This window comes from Paralichthys olivaceus, chromosome 14, assembly GCF_024713975.1.
Source record: "Paralichthys olivaceus isolate ysfri-2021 chromosome 14, ASM2471397v2, whole genome shotgun sequence".
In the NCBI taxonomy this organism is placed as follows: Eukaryota; Metazoa; Chordata; class Actinopteri; order Pleuronectiformes; family Paralichthyidae; genus Paralichthys; species Paralichthys olivaceus.
Genome location: NC_091106.1, coordinates 19,877,297 through 19,898,089, shown reverse-complemented (window position 1 = coordinate 19,898,089; position 20,793 = coordinate 19,877,297). Strand labels below are relative to the sequence as shown.

At 39.9% G+C, this 20,793-nt stretch overlaps 2 protein-coding genes across 2 annotated transcripts; one reads left to right on the top strand and one right to left on the bottom strand.

The window, feature by feature from the left end:
• The first annotated feature begins 4,757 nt into the window (after nucleotides 1–4,757).
• vip (vasoactive intestinal peptide) lies at nucleotides 4,758–9,914 on the top strand. The gene is made up of 6 exons (XM_020090533.2): nucleotides 4,758–4,897; nucleotides 5,769–5,873; nucleotides 6,013–6,117; nucleotides 7,132–7,257; nucleotides 7,896–8,007; nucleotides 8,347–9,914. Coding segments are annotated over exons 1-6 (459 nt in total). The 5' UTR covers nucleotides 4,758–4,895; the 3' UTR covers nucleotides 8,356–9,914.
• Nucleotides 9,915–15,412: 5,498 nt separating this feature from the next.
• fbxo5 (F-box protein 5) lies at nucleotides 15,413–18,904 on the bottom strand. Its single transcript, XM_020087175.2, has 6 exons — nucleotides 18,770–18,904; nucleotides 17,450–18,078; nucleotides 17,147–17,317; nucleotides 16,908–16,998; nucleotides 16,556–16,780; nucleotides 15,413–16,153 (listed from the first exon to the last, which is right to left on the bottom strand). Exons 2-6 carry the CDS (start codon nucleotides 18,028–18,030, stop codon nucleotides 15,893–15,895), a joined length of 1,329 nt encoding a protein of 442 aa, XP_019942734.2. The 5' UTR covers nucleotides 18,031–18,078; nucleotides 18,770–18,904; the 3' UTR covers nucleotides 15,413–15,892.
• Between the last annotated feature and the right edge of the window lie 1,889 nt (nucleotides 18,905–20,793).

Below are 20,793 nucleotides of genomic sequence, written 5' to 3'. Positions count from 1 at the left end.
ATTGCTGTTTTGTGCCACAGTTCCTCTAGATCTCCTGCGATGTCTTTCTTTCTTCTTTATTTGTTTCAGTTGTTTTATTTGAAAATTAGAACTTTAAAAGAAAAAAATTTCATTTCCTCACATGAGCTAAAGTTTCTTCATGAATCCAGTGATGGTTTTTTGATCCAGATCAAAATGAAAAACTTTCTGTGAGTAAAATAGCACCTTTAGTTGTGGTATGTTCTCTCTACAGCTAAGGTCCAGATGTAGGAAGAGTCACATTTTGAGCTTTTACTAAAATACTGCTTTTATGGCTCGTATTTATGGCAGGTAAAACCCTTATCTTAGCTATCGAAGACTGGTAACTGTTCTATTAAAGAGACATCAAGCAAGTTTAGTTCAGCCAACAAGAGCAAGTCGCCTTCTTCCCTTTAACCAAACAGACGTACAACATAACGTACAAGAAATGACCCCTTAATAACATTAAACTGCATGGAAGGAGGATCTTATATGATTTCATCAAATTCTGTCAGAAACAATAGATGAAATAAAATTCTTAACTTTTAGACTCTCTGATTGTAGTTCTCATATTTTGCAGTCCCTCAAACAAAGAAATGAATGAAACAATTATACAGCTTTATGTTCTTTATTCTTTATGTTCTGTGACCAAACCTACTTGAAAACTTTCTAATTTAATGTTGAACAACCACATCATTTTTTTTCTTTCATCCCTTTCTCTCGGTCACACTCGTGTCTTATCTTTGCTTCTGAGATACAATCTTTACTTCACACTTCTTCTATCGTCATTTATTTCTATCTTATCTCAGGGTCTTCATCCATCACTCCACCTGTGCTCTCATAAGAGGGAGAGACAGACAGAGAGAGCTCGGTGAGTGTGGTCCGGCTGCCAGCAGTAATCTGCCATCAGAGTCGTCACTCTGTGGTTTGCTAATTGGATAATGTGGCACAGAGGAGGCACTCAGCGAGCCAGGGGATTCCCCTCGTCACACAGTCTGGTGGGAGAGTCGTGATTATGAAGACATCCTCCATTTGGACCTGAAACTACATTCCACCACTGATTTTCAACACATTATTTATTATTATAACTTGTAGGCTAAAAGTAGTGAGTACAGCAAGAGTACTGATAATATAATATTATAAAATGTCCTTGTTATAAAAAGAAACAACCATGGCTTATGATTTGTGATTAAGAAAAACCATTCCCAACATATAGGCTACAAAAATACAATTTTAACTCTCAGACAAATGCATGTTTAATAATATGATATATACAGAAACCTTCATGTACATGTTTCATTCAGTGCATTGAAGAGCTGAAGTTTACAAGCTCTGAAATGATCTGAGAATAAAAAACCAGACATTTTAAATTGTAACCTGAAGTGAATGAAACTTAAATATTTACATTAATCAATGAGGACAGATTAGATGATTCCACTAAAGTCACGTATGATGCTTCATCGAGAAGTGGATGTGAAATTAGAAGTAGTGATAGTGGTCACAGTAATAGTTTGTACTATTCAGTGTGCTGATAAGAAAATAGAAGACGTTATATTCTTGTCATCTTCAGTTCTCTGTGGTGAACAGAGGCGAGTCGGTCTGTTATTTGTCCATTGGAACTTTTTTTCCTCTTTCATACATTCCATCAACATCAACATAATAACGCTGATGTTTCCTCCATCAGCTTCCTCTTCCTGCAGGGATCTGTCTCCAATCACTGCTGTCAATTAGACCAGCTCCTTCTCCCATGGACTTCTGCGTAATCCACTTTCTCTCTGGACTGATCACATTAAGGTTCCAATGGTGCCATCATGGTTGAGTAGAGGTCGGAGGAGGAGGAGGAGGAGAAGGGATGAGAGGTGAGGAGGAGAGAGGAGGAGAGGGGGGTGATCTGCTGACTGGGAGGAGATTTCAATGACCCACGAAGACCAGAGACATTGTTGTCATGATGCAGAGGTCAAATAAAATTCTGGCCCATCATCATCAGCTACGCAATCACACGCGCAACAATGAATCATATCTTTTACAGAAAATGTTTGCTCACACATCGGTTTCCTCATTTATGTCACAATGATTTAGAATTTTTCAAAAAATGTCATACAAGTTTTCTCTTTAAACCAAAAAAAACCAGTTTTGATTTGAGTAAACTGACCCTGACCAACAGTCAGAACTCCATGTCAAATGACATCGCCCCAGAATATTTGTACTTGTGTAATACGACTGAATCATTTACGAGTTGCATTTTACTGTGATTACCAGAACTTATTAATGGAAATGATTCAGTGACATATGATCATTATTTCTTCAAGACAGTGTAGATAACAGCAGAGGTACGTCTCGGGTCTTGATAATCTGCCTCAATCCTTTTTGAAGCTTTGGCTGCTGGGGGGGTCACGGGTGGGAGCACTGGCTGAAACACAATGCTACTAATGTATTGAGGTGTCAGCAAAAATATTGAGCAGATGCAGAGTTACATCATTACTAATTGAATGTCATGTTTCTGTCAATCTGATGAATCCTAATCTTTTTAACTCTGTTTTGTTCTCCACCTCCTCCTGAAAACTATAGTTGGCTCTTTAGCTGCTGGATGCTCGGCTGTGTTCATCACATGCTCGCTCCTGATTGTGTCTGACAGGAAGTGAACAATGAGTTTATCAGGGCTGAAAATGTTTGTGCGCTGCTGCTAAAAACAGGGTTAATGAGTTGAGACTGAACCAAAACAGTACAGATGTAAACGTAAAATCAAAACAATGAGCCGATAGACCTGTGTCGTTAAGATAGCTGCAGAGTTGGTTCATCATTGCCATCACAGTCATCTGATATATTACCAGTACATACTTTATACTATTCTATTTTATATTCTATATATTCTTCAATCATGGAGTTGATGATGAACTGACTTCATACATTTTCTGTTTAAAGGCCCATGTGTTCCACAGTGAGCAGGTGCTGGTACAGAGACACTCAGATGTCCTCACAGGAACAAAAGTCAGTTTTCACAAATCCGAAATTGATCTCAGGGAGTTTACCAATCTGTACAACACATGACAGCAGCCATAATTTATTCAGCCGAAGAAGAGCAACAGAGCAGGGATCCTTCTTCCAGACCTGCAACACCTGCACTCGGAGTTTGTTTGTAATTTGTAATTTAGTGTTGATTTGTTTCAGGCAAATGTAAATCAGAGAAACTTTCAGGTGCCACAAAGAGCTGGTCCCACGTCAAAGGTTTGTGGTGAATAGGAAACTCTTGTTGAATATGAATGTTATTTAGGTTCCAGGATTAACTCTCCACAAAATATTCTCCGTCGATGTATAAATATATCAATAAAACATCGATTGAAACCTCTTACAATCAATGTTTTATTGGTGTAAAGAATACAACTATTGTTTGTGTTCAACCTATTGCAGCTCTGCAGGCGGATGGATGGATGGATGGATGGATGAATGAATGGATTGATGGATGAATGGATGAATGAATAGATGGATCGAGTACCGGCCGACATCACAGCTAATTCATGTGCTGTGCTGGCAGAGAAAATCACCTCATCAGGGACACTGTGGGTGGATTGGGAGACACTTCAGTCCTGCGTGGTGTTCTTTTATAAAAGCCCAACACAACCTGAAATATAAAACCGTGCCAACACCTTCTAAATATAATGTTATTGTGTTTCTTGAACCTGCAGGATCAATATGTTTAAATCTCACATGTGGGGGCAAACAAATGGGCGGAAAAGGCAGCAGCAGGATTTTGATAAGATTGTCAAGGGAATTAAGAATTTGTCATCGCATGACAATGCATGAGATATAAAAGGAAATGTTTAAAGCATAAAATTAAGCTTTTAAGTATATATACATATATATATATATATTTCAGTCCAATACATTGCACACAAATGTATTTTTATACCAATAACCATGCAGGGCCATTCAAACTGTGGCCTCAAGTACCCTCTAACCTGTCTTTCAAAAATGTTGCACAAATATCCTGTTTTAAAAAACAACATTATACCACGTACTGTATTTGCAACGTGTTTGAAAACTCAAGGTCAATAAAAAGTGCATATAACACATCAAAAGTTATAGTTTTGTATGACAGCGTTAGAGCAGGTTCTTATTGTGCATTTCATATTTAACATCCCAGAAACTTAAAAAACAAAAACAATCTGACAACAAGAAAATATCACGAGGTAAATCTGGACCTTTTTAACACTCAATGGATTTCTCCGTAGTACAATAAAAGCTTGTTCAAAGTTTATCACCTCTACCCCAAAGGCCCCTGTACACAGAAGGTATATGGATATGTACTGCATCTTTATTATGGATCTATTATTTCTGGAATCTCTTTGATATTATTGAATGTACTTTTACATGATTTAAGTTTTGGCCCTGCACCATCTTCTCCTTTTCTTTTCTTCGTCTATCTCGTGTAACAGATCTGCAGAAAACTTTGAGTTCAACTCACACTCCTCGGATCATTTCCATATATGTTTCCTGTCCAATTTCCAGTTGCCCACATCCTCCCTGCAGCTGACCCTTGATGTGATAGGAGCCAAGGAGAAATGATCAGATGAGTCAACCCTGGATATAAATGTATTATTCCAACGATTAATTGGAAGAAAACGAAAAAAACACTCCCCACTAATTTCACCATAGGTCTGTTTGGTTCCGACTGTGTGCGAGTCTAATGACGAAGGCAGCGACCTACTGACGTCTCAAGCCCCTGATTGAATGATGTCCCCTCCTGCTCAGTGAGAAACATCCAGGTGTATAAAACAGGAGCGGAGCTAAAGAGCGAGCAGAAGGAGACAGTCAGGAAACACCGGATCATCACAGTGGACATACAGTGAGATCAGGACTTTGGAGGAAGAGACAAACGCAGACAACTTTCTCCAGAGCACATGTAAGATTTCATTTTTTTACACAGAAGCTATTTTTTAAAGAGTTTATTTAGACAGTGCGTCCACGTGATCTCCGTTTTTGGTCGATAAGAACTTGGATGTTTTGTTCTGTTTACGCGCTCCAGACAGGTATTGGATGAGACTGTTCAAACAAATGTTGCTGAGTTTAAATATCGAATAAATTGTCGTTTTAATTTAAGCAGCAATTTCTACATATTCACTTTGGATGTTCTGTCTTTGGCAGCAGTCTCCACGGGAGATGTCCAATCATACTCTCCGCGCTCTGCGTAATTACGCATTGGTATTTTTCTTTTCTATGTCAGAATGCACAGTAAATCGAGAGGTTTGCCAGAGATCAATGTTCTAAACGTTCTTAGTGGCTAATCGGTTTTGTTTCCTTCGAACGACAAGTAACCACGATAAATCATAGAACTAATTCTGGGAAAACGAACATTACCACAACTTAATTTATTCACAGTTCTAGTGGAACACCTTTAATGCTCGCCCAGTTTAAAAAATTGCCAACGGAGCTGCAGTATCGACGACGTGTAATAGAATATTAAGTCCGGGACCGTGCCCGAGCCGTGCGTAATTACGCATTGGATTATTTCTTCGTTTAAACATCAGATTCACCGAGGGAGTTTGAATCTATTTCCAAACGGCTTCTTGTGACTAAACTACTCTACTTTTTTCCTACATAGCAAATCACCAGTTGGTTACGACCTGACTGTTACGCAGAATGTAAGATAATGGATAAGACGTACAGAGTTAGTGAGGAGATGATAGATCTCCTGTCCTTTCATTGAAATGACCTGGAGTGCTCGTCGTGTTCAGGTTGGAGGCAGAATAACCAGTGAACGTTTCCACCCTCAGGTGTAAAGCGATGTTACAACGGACCGGCCCCCAGCTGCTTCTCTTAATAGCCCTATGCAGTGTGTTGTACTCCCGGACTCTGAGTCTGCCATACACATCCATGAGGTGAGGGGAAACCTGTGTTCTTTCTACACTAAACCCACAGAGAAAAAAACATTTTCAATTAGACCTGTGGATGGATTTGACTCTTGCTCCGGTTCATGATGAAGCATGTGTTGATTTTACGCTGTACTGTCCTGTGCAGACCGACGAGGCACGCAGACGGTCTGTTCACCAGCGGATACAGCAAACTCCTGGGGCAGCTCTCAGCGCGGAGGTACCTGGAGTCTCTGATAGGAAAGCGGGTCAGGTAGGTGACCTTCCCCGTCCGCAGAGCTCTGGAGGGCGGAGAGAGATACAGGCAGGCAGGAGGCTCGATTAAGCTTTGGAATCGCACGTAAAAGGGAAAACTGATTTTTAAGTCACAAGTGAATACATTTTTAGGTTTTCGTGTTTGGAAAACCACCAAAAGACAATTTTCTCTGTCTAGATCTCATCAAATTCCAGGTCTGAGCTTCATAAACTGTTTGACCTGAGTAGAAGGAAATTTAGAGGCCAAAGTCTTTCAAATATAGTTTAGAAAATATAATGAAGCTAAGTTCAGCCTCATCCTTTAAAGAACGATGAAGTTAATCATGCACAAGCTGAATTCATGAGGAATTTGACTTTGAATGTTATAGGAACAAAATGCACAATTATTTATAAAAGTATACCCACAGTGATAAATATGAGGTAATGTCATGGTTGTGGACAACATGAAGAGGTTAAAGTAGAAAATAAGACGAGATTAAATGTAAATAGATGCAGAAGTCAGTCAGTATTTATTTTGAATGTCTGGTTTCGCTGCACGAAGGAGCAAACTTTATTGTGCGACACCTATTCTTTAAAAGACTTGGGTTTTTCTAATTTATCAGTTAATCAATCAATTTTTTTAGTAGAGCCCATATTACACAAAGTCCAATTTGCCTCATAGGGTTTGATAATGTACGGGTGCAGGGACATCCTCTGTCCTTAACCTTCGACTATACGATGAGGAAAAACTTTGACATTTACAATGAAAGGACCCGACCGGCTTGATGATGCATTTTGTAATCGACTAAACATTTTTAAAGGTTAATTTATGCCATTAATGCGTCATTACGTGTTTTTTTTATACAGCCAGGAGGGACACACACACACACACACACACACACACACACACACACTCATTGAATCAGATCCTGATGTGCACTGACTTTGTACTGAAGCCTGCTGCCCTCTGACCTGCGGTGACACTCATACCTTCATTCTTCTCTTTATTCGTCGTGATCTCTCCTCTGTGCAGTGACGAGCTGATGGAGGAGCCAGTCAAGCGTCACTCAGATGCCATCTTTACAGACAACTACAGCCGCTTCCGCAAACAGATGGCCGTCAAGAAATACCTGAACTCAGTCTTGACAGGGAAGAGAAGGTATGAGTCCTCCTTCGACCTTCATCTGTGAACCGTGTCATTCAGTCGCCATTTGATCACTGTAGGTTAAATAACTTCCACCTGCAAGTGTTTAATAGCTCAGACATCATCTGAAGTTACTTTGCCTTTTTATTAAAGTCTAATCTTCATGTCTTGAGCTCAGTTTTTAATGAGCTGTAAAACAAAAGAATCTTTCTATTTCAAAAGAGGTTGAATACAGACGTAAGCACACGAGCAGCTTTTACTCAATTGCTTTCTGAGACTCGAATGTTCCCTGCAGTTTAAAACGAGTTTAACGAACAAATTAATGGGTTTGAATTAAATAACCAAAAATCATGATAGAAACCTCTGCAAAGCTGATTAAATATGGCAAATTATCTCTATTCGTGGTCGTCTTCTACCTTCAAATGAATCCTGAGAGCAATTGTAGTGGATATATAACAACGAGTGAAGGTAAATCACATTTGATATGATAATACTGCAGAACATTCAGACATTACCTTTTAATGTGTGTTTGAGGGGATTTCAGCCTGGAAGGCTTTTCTTTATGTTTCCCCATCATCTTTTCCTGATTGTTCGATGAAAAAAAATGTGCGCAAATTAAATTTTATGGAATAAAATGTTTGATATGTTCACAGCCTGGAAGACCCTGGAACCAGCGACGCAGAAGAGTCCAGGGACGAACCCAACACCTTCCCGGAGAGCTACGACGACATCAATGTAGATCACCTCCTAAACAACTTTCAACTGGTAGGTACTGACACACACACACATTAACAGATTCCTTCACCTAATTATAACCTTAAAACCTAAAACCATGTCTTAAAAGTTCTTTAGAGACGTGAGTCCCAACAGAAATACCTTCACTTTCATCACATGTCCTCAATCTGAAAGACAAGTTCATGAGTAAACACATAGTGTCCACATACATTATAAGAAGTAAACAAACATACAGGTGAAGCTTATGAAGACACACTTACATCCTGATTCAATATATATTGTCTTGTTAACTTCCTTATCTCAGTCAGGTTGTCGGTTGTTCCAGATAAATAAAGTCTCTTCTTCTCTCTCCTCTTTCTTTCTCTGCAGCCTCTTTGAGGAGGGGTCTGCGTTGAATACCTCAACTCATCCTCATGAAACCGCTCATTCCAAAAAAAACAACACCGTGTTAATCCAAAGGACAGTCAAAGTCAAATGAACCAACGATGATGTGTTTATCTATCTATCCATCCACACCGTACATGTTTACACTGTATATACACAATATATATACACACAATACTAATCACTAAAGATTTATGGCTCAAACAGTTTTTGGGCCGAACCAAGCAACACGTGTCTGCGAACAGTTTGGTCAATCAGCGTTTGAAGACGGCGTCCGGTGACAGAAAAATATCAGCTGGAGCTCATTTACTTTTATTTCTTAGATCAATGTTGTTCCATTGACTTTCAGTGGAAACTTTTCTCCCCTGATAACTTTTGTAAGGAATCACCGACCTGTTAAAATTGAGGGAAATCTGTCCCATTAACCTTCAGTCAAACATTTGAATGTCAGCAGAGCAGCATTTAGTTCTAATATTGCACCTTTATCATTGATTTTCAATGTTAACTTCCGTTGACCAACATTTGTTGAATTAACTTTAAATAGGAAAAGAAATATTTATATTTTCATGCATAAGAGTTCCATTAACTTTCAATGGAGAACACGTCCAGTGTCTCCTCAATGGGCCCCGTCACCTTTAATAGAAGTCAAGTTACATAAAACATGAATGTAATATATGTCACAGTTTGTTTCAAGATTATTGTTGCACTATAAACTTTTAATGGAAAAAGTTCCTGACAGTACTTTTAATGGAATAAAAGTTCTATTCAATTTGGGTGAAATTTGTTTGATTTGATTTTACTTTACGTCAAATATTTGACCTGTTGAACTTAAATTTTAAATGAAACTTCTGTCTGATAGATTCTCATTATAACTTATTAATATTTACATTGAATTTCAGTAGAGCACTTGTCCAATTAATATTTAATGAATTCTTGTACAATTAGCTTTTATTGGAATAGCTGCTTTGCAACCAATCTTCATTACCTTTTATATCTGTCACCTTATTTTCAAGAAGAGTGTTGTTCTATTAATTTTCAATGGAAACATTTCCCCCTAATCATGAGTAAAATTCTACCTATTGACATTTGACCTGTTGAACATCAATGGAACAGCATTTGTTTTAATTTATTTATTCTATTTTCGATGTACCTATCGGAACATTTGTCCAATTAACTTGAAATAGAACGGGATGATAAGAAATGTAAAAAACTTAATGTACTATCACACACACAGGGAAATTAAATGGGACAAGTGTGAACAGAACATCCGTCATGTGAAATGAACCATTGTTCCATTCATTTTCAATGGTGCAGTCCTGATCTAAGTGCGGAGTTGGTCGTGTTAGAGGATCCAGATGTGGTAATTTGTTTTTAAACATAGACAGAAGAGGAAGGAGGACACATTTCAAATGGACACAGACGCATATATTCACTTTATACTATCCACTATGTAGAGCAGAGAAGTTATAACTGTGCATAGACCTGCCTGTAGCGCATATAGTGATGTACGCCACTCACCAAATAAAAGATGTTGGTTTATTTTTCAAAGCTGAGTTGTTTTGTCTGGCTGATTGTTTGACGACTTCATTAGTTTGAGGTTTACAGAGGCGAGTTTCCCAAAATTTAAAAAGAAAATAAGTGACTTTCACAGATGTTAACTTCACTGAGATGAAAACAATGGGTCTGCCCTTTACCTTCAAACACCTCATTGTTTCCTAGTTGACCCAGGAACTGAGTCCGACCTCTCACCAGCTTTCCCAGTGGTGAGAAAAGCAGGTCTGAGATCTACAGAAAGGTTTTGTTTGAATATCTCTTTCAGAATCATCCTTATGTCACATTCAAACAGACATGAAGAGCACGAAGTGACAGAAATACTGTCTTTGTGCAGAATGTCCTCACAGAAACAATTAGAAAATAACTTCAAGGCAAAGTTTTATCAGTGGTTTTACGGTAGCTGGTGTTCTTTCACAACAGTTTCCTCATTTGTTTCTCTATCAGAGGCTATTTCCAATTCAATTTGGGGGGGGGTTTAGTTTTGAAACTGAAGGTCTCCTGCTGGGTGAAGGGATCCTTGTTTGTTTGATTCCCTTGTTTAGACATTCACTTAAATGTTCACTGATGAGAAATAGGAGGGGAGAAGGATGAGTGAGTCGCAGGAAACAAAAAATAAAGCTTGTCTGAGTACTTCAGCACCACGGACAGCGACACTCAGTTGTGTGTTAACTTGGTTTGAACAATTTTTAATTCTTTTTTTCTTCTTTTTTAAAATAAATGTTTGGTTCCAAAACAATTGCTCAAAGGTTCAATAAAGAGCTGCTCCAGATTCTAGTTTAAAATCTTTTTTTTTTAATCACAAGGGCTTTTTTCACGCCGTCATTTATTGACAGCAACAAAGTTTGAGTGGATTTGTTTAAAAACTTTTCAAACAAAACACTCTGTACAATTAAAACATGAATAATAGCATTAAACTACATTAAATCCTATATTGTGGCCTTCAGAGTACATTTCCTGGTATATCTTTAAATCTGATTCAGCCAGTTTTCACGGTTTTATACGGCTGTGAGGTTGTTTAAAGGTCTGAATGTAGAAATGCTTTCAGTCGTGTCGTCATGCTTCGCACCATTAGCAGATTTCTCTGTCAGACCACTGAGAGTTTCCACAGCTCTGCTCTGTAATGGCTCCACTAACAGGAGGCAGGTGATGAAAGAGGTTCAGGTGTGAATGGACTGTTTTCGTTCACTCTCGTCTTCACAGGTTTGTTTCTTACTTTCTCTGTTTAATGTAGACCTGCTCTAATTTGAACATTAACAGCTCGTACAGCTTCTCATGAGGCTTCGTTATTGTTCATTGGACATGAAGGAACAAAAAACACTCACGCGTATAGTTGTAGTTCAGATATCCAGTTTCAAAGACCCTGCTCAGTGTAGGAATATCATTTTATTTCATTTTCCCTTCTCTTTCATCATCTTTCCAAAAAATGTTTTATAGATGTGATTTGAACTCTTTATATTCTCAGTTGCTTTCATCAAGCAAACACAAAACAGCGTTCCCATACTTTTTCCTCCAAACAAATACTTTCCAGCATTGAGTTAATTGCTCGCTCTCCCTGTTGTGACTCAGTCTGTTTACAAGTGTCAAAAGGGCAGCGGATATTTGACTCATAAATGTCATAAGCAATGTTCTGCAGGGCTGCACCAGGATCAGCCCGTCCTATAATTAGAAGCAAATGTGTCCGTGTGAGAAGACGAAAGATTCAAAGGAATGTGCTTATTCAGCATTATATTGCTTTCAATCAGATGGTTTGTGTGGTGAAATAAGACAAAACTCTTTTTGCATGTATATTTAGAGAGAAGGATGTTTGGGCTAAAAGAATTATTATATATTATATAATTACAGACCAATAGTGTTGCCAAATATTTTCCTGAATTTAAAACAAAATGAATAAAGTACAGTCGTACATTGTAAGAGCAGGTCACATTATTGAACCTTATATGTTCCATGAATTATCATCGTGTGTGTGTGTGTGTGTGTCTGTGTGAGTCTTTGTGTGTACACATTTAATTGACTGTTCCAGAGTGAGGTAGATAGATGTGTCGTCTGGTCAACATGTGTGTGAGTGTGTGTGTGTGTGTGTGTGTGTGTGTGTGTGAGAGTGTGTGTGTGTGTGTGTGTGTGTGTGGAGGACATTTGTGATTACAGCCTCTTTTGTGGAGAGGCTTCGTTCATTAACTCTCATCACTGCTCTGATCTTAATGGACCAAACGGAGTAAAAATAGAGAAAGTGCTGCAGCCTTTTAACACCACGTGTGTGTGTCTGTTTGTGTGTGTGTGTGTCTGTGTGTGTGTGTGTGTGTGTGTGTGTGTGTAGCTCTGCATCCTTTAAAATGGTTATGATAACGTTGCTTAATCATCCAAGAAAACTTCTACCAAAATGAACAAACTGATCTCGTAGGAAAATATACATTTGTATGTTCATGTTTGTGTTCTTGCAGCACTTTGTTCATTTCAGGGAATAATGTGAAACAGAAAAACTCCAGAGTGACCACAACCTCTCCCCCTTCGGTTGCCTGAACTTCTCCACAGATGGATTGTGGAGAACAACCTCCTCCTGGTCCCTCATGTCTTCATCATTCAAGTAAAACAGTGTCACCTCTGAAGACAATCCAGCCTGTGATCTATTGGTGACAGAAAACACACGAGATACCATCTTCCTCCCAAACAGCCCATGATAAACATGTTCTCCCTTTTTTTCCTGTCTTCATTCTCAGTCTGAAAAGATTTGCTTCCTGCTCCCCCCTCGTTTCCCTGGAGCTGATCGAGTGACAGCTTCATTTCAGGGCTTTTACAGTTCAGCTTTGTTGACATCGGGCCGATTGGCATGTGGACGTCACTGTGAATCAGGATCATCGTCAACCTGACACACACACACACACACACACACACACACACACACACACACACACACACACACAGGCTCACATGGAAGTTGCCCTGTCATACCCCCAACCCCCGCCCCGCCTCCTCTTTCCTTGGGGACAAATGAGCTATTTGTGCAAAATTCAAAAGAAAAAAAGTGTGAACTTCAAATGCTGAGATGATCAGAGCGTTGACAGAAGGAGGGATGATGGGAAACAGACAGACGCAGATTTGCCTTTTTTACAGGAAAACATTTTTTTTGGGGGCAGCAAGTTGCACTAAATGCCACAGGAGGTCTCAATGTTCCCGTCTCCATTGTGCACCACTTTATGAACACACACACACACACACACACACACACACACACACACACACACACACACAGATGTGGAAGCCCTTTTAGAATTAGCAGCAGGTCTGAGTGTGTGTGTCGCTGCAGCAGCCGATCAATAAATCTGCCAGATAAATGATCCAGAGTCGCTGAGGGAGTGAAAGGCCACAGCACAGATTAATCAGCCGCTGCCACAGTGACGTCGGCTGCTCTGACGTTTTACAAAATAGTCCATTTAGTTCCATCATCATGACACTTTCTCACTTGTTGTAGGTGAGAACCTGCTGCTCTCCTCACCTTCACGTCAACACGCATGTATCATATGTGTTGTTTTTTGAAGCCGACATCATGTATCCTCATTTGTGTCTGGTTCTATTTCGAGGTTTTTTTTCTTGCTCTCTGTAGAAGCTGTTGAGTTTCTCTGGGACATTGTAAGTTCTCGACCTTATGACATTAAGTGCTTTAAAATGATGTATGTTGTTTTTTGAAGCTTCACAAATACAAGAGAATAAAATGAAATGAATTGAAAAAGAGGTTTGGATACTGGATTTAAAATGTGGCTGCTGCGGATGAAAACAAGACATTGTGAAAACAAGGGGCATCTTTATTATATTATTACATTACATCTGTAATTATGTTACTGTGTTCCTCCCTGGATGACAATAGAAATCAAACATAGCCCTCGACAAAGGTTTTCTACTTCTGCTGCATGAACATCCGCACCCGGAGCAAATGCCAAATTGTTCATATTTCAAATTCAGCTGAGTAGAAGACGTAAACATGGGGGCAGCTTGCGAACTTGTAAAATGAGTTGATCTACCTGTTTAGATTAAACAAGATGATGGAGAACGTTGAACCAGAAAGAGGATTGTTAATAAATTATAGAACAGGACAAACATCTGTGATTTATCAGACACATATCAGCATTTAACTTTGACATCATGCGTCTATATCAGCTCTTTTATTTCTAGTACACAATTCAGGAAAGAAAAGAAGCATTTATCATATTTAATGTAAACAAATATGTTTTTCCTTAATTCAAGTTCTATATATTTGGTTGTATTTGTATTTTATTGTTTTTAAATGGCTTTTCATAATAAATGTTATAGTTAAACTGTTGAAACATCAAGCCTCAATGACGTTTCTTTGTCACGAGGGTTCGATGACGGCATCTTCGGACTCATTGTAAAAATAAACTGTGAGCTCTAACAAGCACCCCCTGCAGCCAGCGTGATGCATCAAGCTTCTCTGTGTTAAAACTCCACACTGTGTTGTAATCTGAGTGTTTTCCTGACAAACCTGCAGGATCTTTCCACGTCACAGGACATCCGGCCGAACAGACATCATTCCCACGCAGGAGCTGACACGAGAATGAAAGTTGATGGATGTTTATGTGTCATCGCAAGACACCAAAGAGCAGCTCAGCTACAGGAGGGACGGGCGGGAGACAAATGGGTCATGCTGCAAATGTCAGAGTTAACCGTCTAATGTCAGAGATGCTTGTCACGGCTTCATTACTCCACTAAACAAGTGATGCCTTGTTTTTAAGGGGAAAGTGGCAGAGGCCATTTTTATCCTGAGAGGAATTTTCCAAAAGCTGGTGAGTGTTTTAGATTCTTCCTGAAGACAAATTCAGATGTGTCACAACTTCAGGAGGTGCAGCTCACAGGGCATCACACCCGAGCGTGCGACAACCTTTAAGAAATCAAAACGACGTAACTTCAATACTATATATATATAAAGTTTTAAATGGTTTACAGTAAAAAAAAGTTTGCCTTTGTCTTTTAGAATCTGCTTGAAGTTAAAACTGTTCTAGCTTTTATAGATCCAAAAATTGTTTCCCATGAAGTTGCCACTGATTTGAATGAAAAATTCAGATCCAATTTATGAGAAGAATGAAATTTTAAGAATCTATATTTGCCAAGAATGGTAGAAGAGCAGTTATCGCTCAAAACCTGATCAATGCTGCCATCTAGTGAAAGAATTAAGATCTGACCTGGGTTGAAATGACCTCACTACAAAAACGGGACAAACAAATTGAGATAAGAGTAGAAAAGAACTAAGTTTGAATATAGGTAGAAATGTATGGATAAAGAATTTTAAACTGGGATCGTGTCTAAAATGTTACGTCCTTAATGAATCAGCCGACAAATAAAAGTTCAAATACGCGCCTGTCCTTAATTTCCCAATTCTTCTAGACACGTCTTAAAATGTAACCGATCAACAGCCAAACACCCAACAACTCATGTCGGCCTCAATATCCGATTTCAGCTCTGGGATCAATAAAGAAACACAGGAAACGAGTTTAAATTTTATGAAACATCTATTTACAGAACATACAGTAAATCTGAACATTTAAAGAGTTCCTGACATTCAACATTTATTTAAAAGAAAATATAAACGTACAAAACCATCTAAAAGTGACAATACGATAAATGTACATCCATTTCGTTTTAAAACATGATAAAAATGTTACAATATAAAGCATATCAAGCTCTATTTCTTTCTTTTTTGGCATCAGATTTGTTTGTCGCTCACAGACGACAACAGTTTTAGCCAGACGACACTTTTCTGGTTGATTGTCCCAGTTGTGTTGTAAACAAGTGCTTTACTCGGTTGATTCAGTTGTGTAGAGCCAGAGCTTTGAGAGTAATACTATATGGTGCTCGTACAGAAGCCGCTCCCAGGCTGCGCTTCGCTGTCCAAGTCACTGCCAGTGCAGAGAAAGACTCCCCCCGCCCCACAGTTAAAACTGTCAGTGAATAAAAACTCATTAAACCTCCGTCACAGGCGCCTGATGTTCCTCTTGCTGCGAGCACTGCCGGGTAGGATCGGGGTCGCCTTGGAGGTGACTAAGTGGGGTCTGGACTCCACCGTTCGGCAGGGGGTCGAGCCGTGGAAAGTCTCTTGGCAGCAGGTGCAGAAGTCAAAGAGACAGTCACTGCGTGTGCACATTGCCCGCTGGGTCTCTGCTGAATGCGTCGCTGGTGAACCGCAGCGCTTGCAGGAACGTAGAGACTCGTGCTGCTTCAGGCTGCTGGCCGCCTGGACAGAGGAACAAAAACATGTGCATGTTTGTTAAAGCTGGAATTTGAAAGAATGAAATGTATATTGCTGCATTTTCCATAGCTTGAAATGTATTGTTCCCCCCACTGGAAAAGCTATGTCACACCAAAGCTAGTGTACCACAACCAGCAACCACTCAAGTTAATTTTAATCCAGAAATGCTTAAAACTTAATGGTCCCAGGCTCTAAAATGAATTTGCTGCCATTCCTTTTCTTCCATTACAACAAAGTGAATACATCTGGGTTTTTTGGGAATCATGGATGGTCTTTTCACTGGTGTGTTAGGTGCTAAGGATCAAATATTAAACTGAGAAATAAAAGTAGTAAAAGTTCAATCAATAAAAACAATCTTTAAATTTAGTCGTTAATACTCAAACACACCTGCACAAATTCATTGAAGCGTGTACATTGGGATGGGGGGGTGTTGCCCTTCTGAGAGAGAGTAATGCGTCTGTTGACCCTGCAGCTTGTGGAGGATGATGAGGAGGAGGATGATGATGATACTGTGCTTGAGGCCCGGCTCTGCATGCAGGACAGCACCACCCTGGACACCGCCACGTCTCTTGTCAGACCACAGTCCTTTTGTCTCAAAGAGCTCATTGACTCCTAACAAAGGAATAATACCAACAAAATTATAAGAGATGAATACAGAACAACCAAGTCCTGTACAACATGTGTAGCATTTGTTGTTATTTGAGTAGCCTTGTGTGCGTGTTATCTGTTGTGTCCTCACCCTGAGTGCATCCTCCGCCTGCTGACACCTGTTCTTGGCTGTGGTATCCTCACAGATGATTCTCCTCCACGTCCTGCTCACTTTCTTACAGCTGCAACGTCAGAAAAGGTAAAAATGTGATGAATATCGACAAGAAAAACAAATCAAGTATGAAAAGGAACACCTGAAAAACACTAAATTAAACGTCCATCCAAAATAGAACGGGTCAGTAGAACTGAGTCACGTCTTTTCTATTTTACCTAATGAGGTCCATGTCTCCCAGCAGGGCCAGGATGTTGCTCAGGATACTTCTCATGTTCCTGGACAGCAGAGACACAAACATGTCGACGTACTCCCGTCCCATCTGGCCTCCGATCACGCGATCCAAAAGGTGATCCTCGGCCACCTTAGTGACAATGCTCCAGTCGTACCTGAAATACAGGAAAACAATTGTAATTCCCTTGTTCAAGTCATTAATAAAGACAGACTAGGTATTTGTACCTTCCAGTCTAAATGATCGATACTCAATCTAATCCAAGATTAAATACACGGTGTAAATCTACCTCTTATTCTTCCGATAGCTCTTGGCGAGCTCTTCACACACCGCCCGTTGGAACTTCAGTATAGGCAGGTTGGGGTCACTGTGGCTATCAGAGGGTGTAGATGACAATATTCTTCTCCTGGGACGATCCACAGGAGTGGAAGCTGCCACCACAGACTCTCTGTGGCCTGCGTTACATTTGGAGGGAGAGTTGTGTGGGGATATCGTCCTCTGTTGTGTCGCAGAGAGCAACAGCGTAGCTCCGGTTCTCTTCTGGATGTGGTCATCCTCCTCGTCCCCGTGGTGATCATCAATCTGGCTGCTGTGCAGAGACAGATAACCACTGTCTTCAAGGCCTTCATCCAGAGTCCTGTCGTGCTCCCTGCCGGTGCTGTTCTCCTTGTTGTTGACCGCTCTGGTGTCGTTGTTGAGCGAGAACAACAATCTGGTCACTCCTGCAGGTGGACACTGGGGTTTGATGGGGATGGGCTCTTTCACAGGGGAAGCTTTGACATGTGGCACTTTGGCTTCACCAGCAGCCACGTTATCAGCACTTTTCTCCATGTTGCAGACTCTGGTGGTGTCGTAGCGAGGGCACTTCATTGCAGGTTATTTAGGTTGCAAACTACAGGATGTGCAGGATGTAGATCCCTGGATGAAGGAGACAGATCGGGGGGGTGGGTGTTAGATCTCTGACAACGTGGCTCCTCTCATGCAAAGCTAACTTAGCTCCCCATAGCATCAGAGTTACCTCACAAAACAGCTAGAAACCCCCACTGAGACAACATGTACACAACTAGACCACATCTTAAATGTCCGGATAAACACTGAATGCACTTTCAAACTCTGCCGCCAGATGTTTGACTAAACAAACGACTGGTTTTGGCGCGGCGATGTAAATTTGGCGGAAAGGAATCTGCGATGACGTGAATGTTCGGAGACAGGAAGCCAGAATCATTAAAAGCATTTGTCAGTGTTTCCAACATGAGCCTCTTCTCGTAATATAAACCAATGCTCGTTGACAGGACAATGTTCGGATCCAGAGAACCTCGGATAGCAGCCTCCATTTTCGCGCGTACATTAGTTTGCAATAGGAATCAGCGGACTAACTTTACTATCTCGTGATATTCACTGAACTCAAACTGCCAGTGGTTAAATAAGTCGTGAGGTTACGCACAGTATGTGTTGATTTCGTTAGTGGACTTTTAATTCGCGAAGCTTGACGCCGGAACTAAGTAGCGCTAAGCTAGCAAGCGCCGTCACTCCCGCTCGCTAACGTCGCCTCAACAACAGTTGCTCCAAACACTTTGGAGGATGCGAGTTGGATGTCAAGTCCTCTCACCGTGTTTCTGCGTCGTTATCCGGTGTGAACTCCAGCTATTCCCCGCCGAACCGAGCGGAGACCTGACTCGATGCTCCGCCGCTGAACTGTGAGTCCGCCAGTCGCTGCGGCGCATTTGAAATCCGTGCGTAAAAGGCGCAAGCCAATCACAGCGCAGCTGGTCCGTCCCTTTAAAACATCGACCAATGGGAGCTGTGCTTGAGGACAGGGTGGAGTGACGTCAGCGCGCTAATCGACGTCCTCCCGCTGGTTTTTCCCACCCGATTTAAAACCTCAAACCCGGAAGTAATGAAACGGAAACTTGTTTAGGTTTTATTTTTTAATGTTTTTAATTAAAACGGCCTCTTATTTTGCTATTAATTAAACAAAAAGAGACGCCATTTTTAATTTAATAAAGGATTTTACGGCAAAATACTATTTTTCCAGCTTAGTATCTTAACGGTTTAATTCAATTCATATTTTTTCAATATTTTATATTCCTTACACTCAAGTATTGCATGTAACTTATCTCAAAAAACTCAATTGCAATTTGAAATATTATTCAGACAATATGATGAGTCATCACATACACAGATACAAAAAGCAATAAAAACTGTAGAAACTTGTAAAGAATGAAATATATTCTACAATGTTCTACATGATAAATGACCTATCTTAAGGTGACTGGGCCTTTTTTGTCATGGCTCCCTCCCTCTGGAACCTTCTTCACTTAGTTGTGAAAAATGCAGAGTCCTTCAACAGTTTTTAGAAGTTTTTTTTTAACTTGGTCTAACCCTGATGGTTCCATTGTTTTTGTCCTCTGTGTAGTTTGTATTCTGCTGTTGTTTGTGTTTTACTCTGTGATTTCCTGTCTTTATCTTAATGTTTGTTTTCTATGGAACGTTATAACTTTGGTTTTGAAAGGTGTTTTATAAAAGAAATCCTTCCTTACTTACTTACTATAAAGTTGTTTTGTCCATTTTGAAAATACTCAGTGTAATTTACTTATTTTTATTGCATCTTCCTGCTACATGTTGCATCATCTCCCCTGAGACTCCTGTAAAAGTACAGCATGTGTAAATGGCACAATGTGTATAATCCTTCATTGTTCTGTTTCAAGTCACATCACATTTGTTATTATGTGACAGATACTGTAATTGAAACTAAAATCCTCCTACATAAACATAATGTAGAGTTATTGTGTAATTTACTGGGATTCAGAGCAAACTCAAATAGATGAGACTGAGCAGAATTCTCTTCTGTCAGTAATCTCACTGTTTGTGGGAAGCAAATGCTAAAAGGCCCATGAGACACAGGACTGTTTAGTTCACACCCCTGCCTGGAATGTGTTACTCTTTCTTGAAACCTGAAAGGGGGCAGTTGGGGGATGTGGTAGTTTTGTTTAGTTCACATTAGCATGTGTGTTTCAATTTAAACTTCTCACTGTTGTATAAATTGTATTGTGGAAAATAAGCAGAGATGCCGGGGAAGAAATCTTCACTCATGTCATAACCAAAATCTGATAAGGTGCTTTTTGATATTTATGTTCAAGGGAAACACGCAAGTAAAACTAAAGGGGAGATAAGAAAACAGTGACAGACAGAGACACAGAGAGAGACACAGAAAGTGTGAAGCTGGGTTTATGTTGGGGAGGTGACACCCTCTCAGTCCTGATGTTTAACATCTTTGCATACTGCATTATGCAAATGAAAAGCTTCCAGGATCGACCCTTGTTTAAATTCAATGTCCAATTTACACATCCACACAGTCATTTTAGTTACAAGTACAGAACAGGATGGGCACAGCAGGCCACTGAAAGCTCAACACTTACTGCCTGTTGAGCATTTTACGTACAAGTATCTCATCAGCAAAACTGAATATCAACTGAGGCTTTGAGTCGCTCATCCAGACACCCTGTTATTTAGAGTGGCCCTGAGTAAATTTCTGCAAATAATGTATTCTTCTGACATTATTGCATACGCTTAAATTTAGTTTTTATTGAAATCACCAACTGACACACAACAAACCTGTGGTGGTAAGTACAG

Bases quoted from the DNA above. Each gene is read 5' to 3' on its own strand.
- vip (XM_020090533.2), top strand. The intron at 6,118-7,131 runs GTAGGTGACCTT...TCCTCTGTGCAG, and splicing joins CTGATAGGAAAGCGGGTCAG to TGACGAGCTGATGGAGGAGC. The intron at 7,258-7,895 runs GTATGAGTCCTC...ATATGTTCACAG, and splicing joins GTCTTGACAGGGAAGAGAAG to CCTGGAAGACCCTGGAACCA.
- fbxo5 (XM_020087175.2), bottom strand. From the start codon at position 18,030: ATGAAGTGCCCTCGCTACGACACCACCAGAGTCTGCAACATGGAGAAA. The intron at 16,999-17,146 runs GTAAAATAGAAA...CTGACGTTGCAG, and splicing joins GGAGACATGGACCTCATTAG to CTGTAAGAAAGTGAGCAGGA. The intron at 16,154-16,555 runs GTGTGTTTGAGT...TCCTCTGTCCAG, and splicing joins GCTTCAATGAATTTGTGCAG to GCGGCCAGCAGCCTGAAGCA.